General features: G+C 39.3%; 1 protein-coding gene across 1 annotated transcript in view; it reads left to right on the top strand.

The window, feature by feature from the left end:
- itga11b (integrin, alpha 11b) overlaps positions 1–3,485 on the top strand; it is a 54,480-nt gene extending 50,995 nt beyond the window's left edge. The window contains exons 28-29 of the mRNA XM_028585272.1: positions 2,537–2,650; positions 3,022–3,485. Of these exons, the coding sequence (XP_028441073.1) occupies positions 2,537–2,650; positions 3,022–3,102 (195 nt within the window). The 3' untranslated portion in view covers positions 3,103–3,485. The remainder of the gene's footprint in view (positions 1–2,536; positions 2,651–3,021) is intronic.
- Positions 3,486–12,781: the final 9,296 nt, after the last annotated feature.

Here is a 12,781-nt window from a genome sequence, read left to right as displayed (position 1 = left end):
AAACCCTTGGTGTTCTCTCAATGAGCTTCATGAGGTAGTCACCTGAAATGGTTTTACCTTCACAGGTGTGCTTTGTCAGGGTTAATTAGTGAAAGTTTTTCCCTTATTAATAATAAAGCAAAGGGTGGCTACTTTGAAGAATCTAAAATATAAGACATGTTTTCAGTTATTTCACACTTTTTTGTTAAGTCCATAATTCCATATGTGTTCATTCATAGTTTTGATGCCTTCAGTGAGAATCTACAATGTAAATAGTCATGAAAATAAAAAGGAAATGCATTGAATGAGAAGGTGTGTCCAAACTTTTGGCCTGTACTGCCTAATCAATAGGACGGCCAGAGCTGCAGCATAAAAACACCATCAAATTGAACTGAAGAGGAACACCTGCTGCAACCGAACCGCTGATAAAGACTGGCACACACATTCAGAGACGTTAAAGGCTTATTAATAAGTTAGAAACTGAACATGTGGAACGGTGCTGCCATCTGCTGTCAGACATCTGTATTAAAACAATAACAACTGCAGATATTCAACATACACAGAGGGATTTCTTTACTCCCCCGTTGGCTGGGTGGCCGAATAATACTGGAATAGCTAGCTAACTTAGCATTCAAACACTTAATATATTATTATATAATATATATGGGATCCTCAGTCATATTCTGTTAATCTGTTGAATTACAGACATCCTGTTATGTAGGATACACGCTAAAGCCTCCAAATAACTAACTGGCTGGATGCTATGTCCGTCATTGAGTGTGTTTACATGCACACCAATATTTCACTATTATTCCAAATATGACAATATTCTGAATTTGATACAGGTCATGCAACAGCTTATTCTGTTCGGATATTCCAAATAAGACCTTTTTCCTAATATAGCATTTTCTGATTAAGACGTGGGATATTCCGGTACTATTCAGGTTTTTAGAAGCATTCATTGGACATGTATACAGTGCGTTCAGAGTCTGCGTCTCAGTCAGGTATTTTACTGCAGTTTGTGACTGTTTACGGTCTCTTGCCTGTTTACTGTTGCTATGGTTATTGTGCACAAACCAACCAGCCGACAGTTTGCAGGGCTGCAGACCCGATAAGAAGGAGAGACACAGCTACTTTTAAACATTATCAAAGACTCGGATATCAGCAGGTTTTGGTTTTTGGATATGAAGCTGGTTGAAGGAATGACAGAGGGAGGCTGACTACATGTGAATGGAAATATTAGAGGAATATTCACTTTCATCAGCGACACAGTGGTGTAGTCTACATGATAGGCAGGTATCCGCAGTATACCCACTAAGAAAGCTCCAGGATTTCCATGTACAGTACAGGCCAAAAGTTTGGACACACCTTCTCATTCAATGCGTTTCCTTTTTATTTTCATGACTATTTACATTGTAGATTCTCACTGAAGGCATCAAAACTATGAATGAACACATGTGGAATTATGTACTTAACAAAAAAGTGTGAAATAACTGAAAACATGTCTTATATTTTAGATTCTTCAAAGTAGCCACCCTTTGCTTTTTTTATTAATAAGGGAAATAATTCCACTAATTAACCCTGACAAAGCACACCTGTGAAGGTAAAACCATTTCAGGTGACTACCTCATGAAGCTCATTGAGAGAACACCAAGGGTTTGCAGAGTTATCAAAAAAAGCAAAGGGTGGCTACTTTGAAGAATCTAAAATATAAGACATGTTTTCAGTTATTTCACACTTTTTTATTAAGTAAACAATTCCATATGTGTTCATTCATAGTTTTGATGCCCTCAGTGAGAATCTACAATGTAAATAGTCATGAAAATAAAGAAACGCATTGAATGAGAAGGTGTGTCCAAACTTTTGGCCTGTACTGTATATATACAGTATAGTATACCCACTGCAGCCACGTAAACAGCTTAGTCAGAATATCGTCTTTTTTGGAATAAGTGCAAAAAACTGAATATTATGTGTATGTAAACGTGGTCAATATAATGTCCCTGCATTACGTTCTGCCTTTATGAAGGCATTTAAATATGTTTTTTTATTTATTTGGAACAGTTTTGTCTGATATCGTTGCTGTCTCCATATTTTGTGATCTTATTTTCACAACATTTTGTTAATGTGAAGCACTTTATTATCTCCATATTTCCCATGTGAATAATCGCCTTGTTTTTAAGTCTTATTGTATGAAAACCACTTTTAACGCTGTTCTCACGTTGTGTTCTTGTTATTTTGTCCGTATGTAACAAAGATGAAGTGATAAACAAACTGTAACTCCGAACACATCAACAATAATCAGCTGCAGTGTGAGAAAAATCACATTTATATTCAACATGTAACTCCAGCCGGTCTGAAGCTACATGATGTGATGTTTTATATACATTCAGATCATGAAGTATTTATAGAAAGTTGATGCACTCTGTTTGGTTAATAAATTGGGTTTCAACCTCTAAATTGATTTCTTCCTCATTAGAGGTAATTTATTCCAACATGTTGAAGCTCAGAAGGTCAGGAGAGAATAAATTATAAAATATGAGTGTGTTTCTATGTGCAGATGATTCTGGAGTTTAGGAAAGACGAGGATTACATCGTCCCCGTCTGGATTATACTGGGCAGCTCACTGGGAGGCCTGCTGCTACTCGCCTTACTGGTCCTGGCCCTGTGGAAGGTACACACACACACACACACACACACACACACACACACACAACACGTGCATGCACACATGCATGTACATACGCTCACACGTTTTTATCACATTGTGAGGACCAGTAGCTGGTAGCAGCCTGATGGGGATCCACCTTTTCTGAATGGTCTAGTGACATGTTTTTATTGCTAAAATGATTATTATTTTCATGTGAACAGGAAAATAACTCAAATGTAATTATTAATTACTTGTACTTGAGTATTTCCTCATCTCATAGGGAAATATTGTACCTTTTGTATAGTTGTTTGTCGGCAGATAATGGAAATTTAAAACAGTTGTCGTCTGTCTATTTGTTGTCGATCTTGTGTGTTTGATTTCTGTTTCCGGCTCAGCTCGGCTTCTTCAACAGACGGAAAAGACAGGAAGAGGACCAGCAGCCCGTAGCCAATGGGAAGGCAGCAGAGGAGCTGTAATGTGAGGGCAACAACGATGCTGCGTTCGTCCGGTCCTCGTCAACGTGTACAGTCACACAAACATCATCACACGAGTTCTGCACCTGAGTGGTTTAACGGCAGAACGTGGAGCTTATTACTGGTTTTACAGAGAAAAGTCTGCGATTTTATCAATTACTGTGGTCTAACGTGTAACTTCCTGGTGCTGAAATCAGAAATTTCAGACTTTATTAGTTGATGAGGATCACCTGAATGCATCATGAGCCACTCAGGGACCCTGATGCCCCAATCAGCCAATCAGCCGCGCCCCTGAACATTTGAACACGTTCCAGTTAATCAAAAAGGTTGATTTGCAGGTCACGTGAGTAAAGTTTAGCAGTCGTTTCAGCGGCCGTTGCAGTTGAGTTTAGCCGACAAAAGGTGACTGTCCTGCTGTGACGACAGTTAAGTTTAGATATCAAAACAAGTGGTTATGATTAGAAAAAAAGATTGTTTTTTGAGGTTAAAACACCGGTCGCCTTAAGTAGTACTACCCGGGACACAAACACCCGTTTTCCTGCCTTTCCTTTATTTTAAAGTTAAGTTTGCACCTCCAGCTTAGCACCATGTAACCAAAAACAGTACAGGTGTCTTGTACGGCCGCAGATACAAATGAGCATAAAGATCACTGGTGCTTTTATTTTATTCTAATAAATGAATGGGAGTGTACTCAAAATGTCTGATCTCATGCAGTTAAAAACTGTGCACAAGTACTTTAAAGGGTAACTTTGTTTTGTTTTTTCAACCTCGACCCTATTTGTGAAATTGATCCAGTATTAACCCTTGTGTTGTCTTCCCGTCGACCACACAGATTTTTCTCATTCTGGGTTGAAATGAAAACCTTTTTTTTTCTTCACTTTTGTTGCTTTTTTGTCATTTTATCCGATGTCGTTGATTTTAGTTTTTTTATCAAGTTTTTGAAGTTTTTTCTGACTTCTTCTGATGTCTCTGTCGATTTTTTTGTCACTTTTTTGTCACTTTTTTCAACGTTCTATGAACTTTTTTTTTCAAATGCTATAAAATCTAATAAAATACCCAAATTAATTTAAAGTATCGGACTGACCATTTATTTTACAATATAGACCGTTGTAGGGAAACATCCACGTTATTGTTTTTGGACAATTTGTTGAAAGAAACCCACATTTTTGATATAGAGACAAGGTCAAATTTGACCCGAGGACAACAGGAGGGTTAAGCAAGAATAACGCTGAAATGTAACGTTAATGTAACGCTGTTTTTGCTGCTGACAGACTCAGATTATTATTATAAATGTCTGACGCACAACGTTTTGAATGTGAACGAGCACCTGCTCACAGATTCGCTTCCACCGACTGCACCCGAACCTGATGTCCTTGGGGTCAAAATTTACCAATTTTCGAAAATGTTTCTATATCACAAATTTGGGTTTCTTTCAAACAAATTGTCAAAAAACAAAAAAAAACAAAAAAAAAACAGTAACGTGGATGGTTCCATAAAACCAACGCTCTTCACAAGTAAAACAAGTGATCAGTTCACTGCTTTAATTGAATTTTGGTGTTTTATTGAATTTTATAGCATTTGAATTTTGTTTTATAAGAGAACATTGAAACAAATGGCAAAAATGTCACAAAAAAAGGGGCAGGAAAAGTGACAAAAAAAATTGGAAAAAAGTGACTAAAGAAATAAAACAATTGGAAAAAATGACCAAAACATGCATATTTTTTATTTATTTGGGACCTACAATAAATTTGTGAAATCTTTTGTGAAGGCCAGTCACTTCACTCTCAAACAACAGCCAAAGATATTAATCTGATTTGAGGTTGCAGTGAACTTCTGCGTAAGTGCTTCGGAAAATGTGACAGAACCTGAGTAACCTGTGTGACAACGTGTGTCCTTTAATTGTCTTAAGATGACGTCATGATGTTTGAATTTATGCTGAGTGAAGCCGCTCAAATCTCAACACTGATACGGAGGAGTTAAATTGAAGAGAGAACGGATAGAAAACAAGACGAAGGTTGTAAGAATTAAACAAAATGTATTCACAGACAGGGCAGGTGGCTTCTGGGGGGTCCAGTCCCGAATCTCTTAGGGTTTTAAAATAACTTTGTGTCATTTCCCCTCAGTCTTTTTGACTGGACCGGCAAATCAATGAAAAAAAAGGTCTAATACTGGCGAAAAATCGCCATTCATTCTGTGAACTCTTCATAAAATAGATTTTGCACGTATAGTTATGTTGTTGAAGCCAAATTCCTACCCTAACTACATTATGTAACTCAAAAACAATTTTTCCTCTCTTTATGTGACAGGAGTGAAAATTCTCAACATTTGATTGTTTGTATGAAGGCATTTGGAGAACATTTAGGGCTCTACCTTGCTCCCGGCGCAGCCTTAATGCACCTGCTGGTCTTACAGGGAGGTGTGTTCAGGTGCATTCTGCGCGTATTGCTATCAGCGGAAAGCGATCGTGCTAGTGACCAACAAAAACCTGGTCTAAAGTCAATAACGCATTATTTCATTGTTATTTTAACACCACATTAGTAAAATAAACAGGACTTTCACCCAGGAGACCCGGGGTTCATGTCCCGTATGAAAAGAAAAGGAAACAGAGAGGTTTTTTTTTACTTTAAAGAACAAACAGAGCTACGTCACGTTCTGCGGCACCGTGGTAACCTTCAGGAAGTGAAGTCACGTCTGATTTGAACCCAAACCTCCATTTTTTTATCAACTTAACTCAGTAGTTTTGGTGCCTTAACCTAACCAAACTGGAACCGTTTCACAACGTTAACAATGTGTTTAAAACAGCGACCGTTACCATGGGTCGTATCAGAAGGGGGAACTAACAACAGATAGGTATGTTTTGGAGGACTTGTTGGGATGTTAACATCTGGCTCCGACATAGAAGAATAAATATACCCGGATGGAAAGCATTCAAACCAACAGCAGAACTTAACAAGACAACTAAAGACTACCTAAGACGGCTGGTTTTATTCTCCTTTTTTCATACTAATGGAAACTGTAAATGCATCTTATGAACACATATTGTATATTATGTCCAATTTATACCTGATGCACTTTTGTTGTATAAAGTCAAACTTGAACTTTTTGTGTAAATATGTATGAATTAATAAAAAAAAAGGATTGTGGCATTACTGTTTGATATGAAGCTGTTGTTTCTGCAGTAGTTTGTCCTGTTATGTGACGCCGTTCCGCCCACACACCCACACACACACACACACACACACACACACACACACACACACACGTTTGGTATGTTCACTGTTTGTGTTGACGTTGGAATAAAGCCAAGAAATATACCAGTTGTGTGTTATGTTAAGCTTCATATACAGAGCTGCAAGTAACTATTTTCTGGATGTATGGATTAGTAGTTTGGACTCTAAAATGTCAGAAAATGGTGAAACATGTGGATCAGTGTTTCCAAAAAAGCCCAAAATAAACGTCCTCAAACGTCCTGTTTTGTCCACAACTCAAAGATATTCACTTTTCTTTCAAAATTGTTTGAGATTTAAAAAAAATAATTTTTTTTTTTTTTAAAGCAATATATTTTTTATATACACAGTATGTTACATTCAAAGTTAGAATTACATTCAGTACATTTACTGTTGTCCTATCGTAACCACTCACCCTGTTTTAGTGAGACCCTGGATCCATACAAGGGCAGGGGGGATTAAAACACCATGTACGGAGTGTAACACATAACAACAGAGGGAACTGACAGTTTTGATTATTGAGGGAGTTGTAACCCTCCCACCCCCCCTGTAAATTACACCTACGGGCCAACAAACTCCACGGGGGAAAACCGTGTTTTAGTGCTTTCTTAAAGTTGTGTTCTGCGCCGCCTTCATTTTGGCCGATTTGACTTGTTGAATCGGAAGGCGGGCAGTCGGACTCAATGACCAATCTGATTGGTGGAGAGCTAACCCGGAAAAAAGGAGCAGGATGAGCATGACTAGAGTCTCTCAAAATCTGAGGAAATTTTTTTAAACTGACCTTTTGTTGATCTGAAATGAAGACAGATTCAGCAACTACACACACACACACACACACACACACAGCCTATTTCTCTCTTCAGATGTTTCCAGAAACATGTTTCGGTGAACTATTTTAGTCCAATATGAGATCGGATTCTCAACGAGCCGCCATGACAGTCTGGCTTTGTATTTCCGGAGAAACCAGACACCAGGTGACGCGTTCGTCCAATCAGCTGCCGGTTTTCATTTTTTCGGCGACAACACAGATCAGCGCCGCCTGCTGTTATGGAGACATATTCGTCTCTTTGGTGTGTTCTGAGGAACTTTTTGGACCAATTTCGAGGAGACTGATCAGTCCGACTGGCTTTACTGCTGATGGTCGGCCGTCTGGTCGGTGTGTCAGGGCTTTTTTTTTTTTGTCTTTTGAAGTTGAAAAAAATTCAACTTTTCTGAATAAAAGCGCTTTTTTGACAGCAGACATGAGACGCTGCTCGGGTTGAACAAGTTTCCTCAGAACAGCGTGTGCAACAGGCTTTGAGGGAGGACTTCTGTCATTTGGTGGCTGTGTCAGAGATGTTATCCAATTGGAAGCGACGCGTTTTTCAACTTGTGGTAATAAAAAAGGCAGAAGGGTGTACGCACCCTCAGTTTAAATAAACTGTTTGCTACGTTTTGCCTTCACTCTGACACCTACAGTATAATTGTAATGAAAAATACTTAATCCCTTTATTAAAATGTAAATCTAAAGCTATTTAGTCAAAAAAAAATTCAGAATCAGCCTTCAAAACTAGCCAACTCTTCATGAATTAAACTCCCCACACATAAATATGAGACAGACTGATGAGGTGTCATCAACCAATCACAGTGCACCTGGCAGGCTTTTGCTCCAATCAGGCGATAAAGTGAGAAAGAGAAAAGCACAGCAGATGAATGCAGAAAGGCTTTTATTTTGACAGCGTTGGTTCTGCAGGAAGTAAACAACACAGCTGACGTCTTTATAAAGTCTCATCAACGACGTGGAGAATCTTTGGCTTCGTTTCAGCCACAGAAACAAAAACTAGTTATAAAAACTCAAAACTTCTCCAACTCCGTCGGGACACAATCCATCTCCTGCAGCGATAAATAAAAAAAAAATACCTCAGAGTTAAAAAATAAAAGTTAGCATTCTGAATGGCACATTATCATTATTATTTATCATCACTTCAAACCCTAAAAACCTCCAGGCAGAAATCCCCTCTGACATCCTGTAATATTTTGTATATATGTATATTAGTTTCTGGATTTATTGTTGTACGTTTAATGGTTGATTAGTTGACTGACTGATAAGGAGGACAGCCCTAGAAAAGTCTGACATGCAGGACTTTACTCACATGCTGCTTTATGTTCAGAAAAATCTACAATCACGACACCAGCAAAACCAGCAGCTGAGAAATTATTATTTTTACCCTCCAGTTTATTTTGCAGACAGCAAACAGCTTAAAATACGTTTAGAAAGAGTCCCGCCGTCATGCTTAACAACAGCTTAAAGGGTCCCTGGACCCTATGTTCCTATGTTTTTGTGTCCAAGTGACTGATGGGAACAACAATCTTTGACGTTGGTCCAGTATTAAGCGAGATCTCTGCAGTCGGCAGCGGAGAAACGAGCTACAATGTAATAGGACAATTGTCCAGCTTGTATTTACCTTCACAAAAATGCTCGCGTTGCCGCTGACAGAATCAGATTAATATTCTAAGTGTCTGACAATGTTATGGAAAGGATTTCTAAGGAGGTCGACCTTTCTGTTAAAGAGTTAGATCCTTTTTTTAAACATGAAAACATCTGCGGAACTGCGTTCGCTAAACCCACCAGACTCCATGTAAATAATCAGTCATTTTAGCATCGTAAAACACACTTCATTCAAAGTCGACAGAAACAAAATAAAACTGCGAAAAGCCATTTTGTGTCGTCTTTCCACTTTAAACAACCATCACAACTCTAGTTATGGTTGAAATAAACACAGTTTACTGATTTACATGTGGAAATATGTTGGCTCTATACACGCTAAAAGTATTATTTTTTTTAAATTGAGTCTGGTGGGTTTGACGCAGAGCTGTTTCTGGTTGAACAGAAAGGTCTCAAAGAGGTTTTAAAAGGTCTATCTCTGGAGGGATCCTTCAGTCACTTACGCACAAAAACATCGTCTGCGGCCGAGTGGCTGCAGAGAAAGAAACCTCGGAAACCAACTCAGACGGTTCCCTCGGTGGGGGGGCCGACCGCGGGGGGGAGGGGCAGAGCTGCACCGATACAGAACAGATACCAGAGCTGCAACCATTAAGACTAGTCCATCGATGGTTATAAAAAAAAAAAACCTTTTCTGTTTTTTTGTCATATTAAACTTGATATCCTTGGGTTTTGGACGTGTGTGTGTGTGTGTTTACGGTTTTATATCATATTAAACTGGGTATCTTTGGATTTAGGACAAAACATTTGGAAAACTAAAGATAAATCGACAGGGTTCAACGCTAAGGGTTTTTTAATTCAAAAATTCTACTTGCCCAAAGTCTATGCCTCTTTACAATAAAAAAAAAATCTCTGCAAAAAAAAAGAAAAAAAACAGTAGAAAAATATTTTTAAAAAGAAAACGGTGAAACTTGGGTTGTTATATTGACTCGCCGGGCGCGGCGTTACTGCAGCACCCTGAACTGTACGATGAACTACTTGGAAGTTAAAATCTGTTCTGCAGAAGAAAAAAAAAAAAAAAAAAAAAAAAAAAAAAAAGTACCGGTGCACCTCTGGTGTTGAGCTAAAGGGCCCCCCTCCCCCATAAAGAAACACTTTCACACACACTTACAGGAGGAAAGAATAAGCAAACAGCTTTGTTTTTTCCGCTGCGACTGCGGTGACTCTCAAGTGCGATCGGCCGGTTTTCAAAGATGAACGAACCCCTCAGAGGAGCTTCTAATCCCTCAAACTTGGCGAGCTGCTTGAACACAGAACACTAGTTCTGCCTCTACAAATCGCTCAGCGTGCAAACTGTCAACGGAATAATCCCCAAAAGGTCTGGTGGGTTTTTACATTTTGTTGTTGTGGAAGTAAGTAAGCTTTTTGCATCGATAGCTGCCGTGGGGGCTTAAACTTTCCAAACCGAATACAATTGAATATTCAGATCTTTCGGTGCTTCTCGTGTGTAACCGCTACTTAGCACCCACAAAGATTCAGGCCTTTGGTTTTGAAAAACAAACACCAGCCATGTGTCTAACGCGTACTGCTGTTGAGAGACTCTTCTAACCAATCGGGATCAAGAAGGATTCTACGCTGCAACATTTAAAAAAGATTCTGAACACACGTGTCTTTTCCCCCCCGTTTCTATCTGTATTTCCAGTCCGATCAGCCAGAAACATTGTCAGATCTTCTTGCTCGTTTTGGGAAAATACAACCAAAAAAAATGCTTGCTTTACTTTTAGTTTTGGTTTCACATCGTACAAAATTGGGCACACGTATGTTTCGGATCAGAGCATGTGGGCCGGAAACCTTTCTTTGTGCGCGCCGTGGATTAGAACACTTCTACTAAATCTTTTCTGGGTTTTCATAAAGATCTCTAAGGTAGTATTTTTGGGAATCAGATGGTTGGCTCTGGAGACACGTGAGGCACAAAGAGCAAAGATGGAAATAAATCAACAATCATAAACCTGACAGAGAGTGAAGACACTTGGCAGCAGCAGCACGATGTGCCGACAAATAAATAAATAATCCGTGCGAAGTCATAGAAACTGATTCCTAAAAGCCTTTATGCTCCAGAAAGATCAATTCACAGAAATAATGCAAAGTCCTACAAGTCACTTCCGGCGCCGACAAATCGGCAAAAAAATGTTCAGCTCGGCTCTCGATATTAAAATGTCTCCGTGTTTCTCTCCCCCTCAGACATTAACAACCAAAAGCTAAAGCTGCAGCAGCAAAAAGCAGGTGTCATCACCCTCGAATTAATGCTGGTCAGAGCTCCTCTGGAACAAGAGCTAACGTTAGCTAACGCTAGGCTATATGTGCAAAACCAACAGCGGAGAGAAACAGACTTAACTGTAGATACACGGTAAACGGTGGGAGGCAGAGGCTTGATGCGGCTGAGTAAATGAATATGCTCTACGACGACATGAGGTTTTAAAATATGAATAAAAGAGAAAATCCATTTGTGGCGGTCAACGTTGATGTCGTGGGCGGGCCGCCACACATAAGTCAAAGTACGGGGGAACATTGCAGTGGCGATGATATCCCTAGTCCTACGAATAATGACATGGCAGTAAAGCATTTATTAAAAACGTACGACCACCTAGAAGCCCGATAGTTGGTAGAACTTTCCCACCGCAGTCGCATCACGTCTCCTTATTTCGGACTCGCTTTTCTCGCCGGCCAGTTGTTGTCGTCCGCCATGAAAACTTAAGCCAGAGAAAAGAATTTTTCGCTCATTCATTCTGTCCGTTCATCTCTCCGTCTCACACACTCTCACACACACACACACTCTCTCTCTCACACACACACACACACACACACACACACACACACACACACACACACACACACACACACACACACACACACACACACACACACACACACACACACACACACACACACACACACACACACACACACACACACACACACACACACACACACACACACACACACTCTCTCTCTCTCTAAGAACAAAGCTCGCCGTGGCCCCAAGAGACCCAGACGCACGTAGAGCTGTTTCGATACCGATAACAATCCCATGCTGCCCTAAAATGCCGGTATGGACGAGTCTGTGCACCGATCTGATACCACGTAATTTAGTCCCGAAAAAACATCAACTTCAAAAGTAGCGTTAGCGGGACAAAAACGTCACTCCCGCCTAGCCGTGCCGCAAGCAGACCAGACCAGAAATCAGTTCTTCTGTGCCGCCACAACTACTGTCTTTTAGAGCGGCGAAGAAGATTTTAGAGCTGAAACAATTAGTTGATTGAAATGGACGACTATTTTGATAATCGATTAATGGTTAAAGCAATTTTTCACGCCCCCAAAAAAATAAAACATAAATAAAAGGCAGAAAAATGCAGTTTTCAGCTGCTCTCTCTTTAATTTCATATCATAACAAACTGAATATCTGAGTTTGGGACTGGAAAAAAAGAAACAAGACATTTAAAAAGACATTAAAAGACATCATTGGTTGCAGACCGAATAAATTGATTTCTGGTTTTGGTCCACTAGCGGAGAGTTTACCCAGAGACGGTTTATAAAGCAGTTTTAAAAAAACAAACAAAAAAAAGATAGATCGGCCGATACAAAAGGTATCAGGTATCGGAAACTGGAAGGAAAACCGGTATCGAAACATCTCTAGTACTTAGCAGTTAATACTTAAAAAAAAAATAAAAAAATCAGGGTTTAAAATTAACTTTTTTATCCAGCAGCCACATGGCTAGAGCATGTTCCAATGTTACCAGCCAATAGATCACCATTGGTGTTTTCTGGGCAAATCTGCATTTGGCTGGTAAATGGGGCTAATTTTGAACCGTGCTTGTGTGTGTGTGTGTGTGTGTGTGTGTGTGTGTGTGTAAAAAAAGCCAACCCACTTCTTCATAAAAACACTCAAAAACTTGTTTTTTTTAGTACTGAACCATCATCTTCAGCACCGTTTGAATTTGTTAGAAAATTATAAGAAAGTTTTTTTTTGTTTTTT

This window comes from Perca flavescens, chromosome 8, assembly GCF_004354835.1.
Source record: "Perca flavescens isolate YP-PL-M2 chromosome 8, PFLA_1.0, whole genome shotgun sequence".
NCBI lineage: Eukaryota > Metazoa > Chordata > Actinopteri > Perciformes > Percidae > Perca > Perca flavescens.
This window is presented reverse-complemented; position numbering and strand designations above follow the sequence as displayed.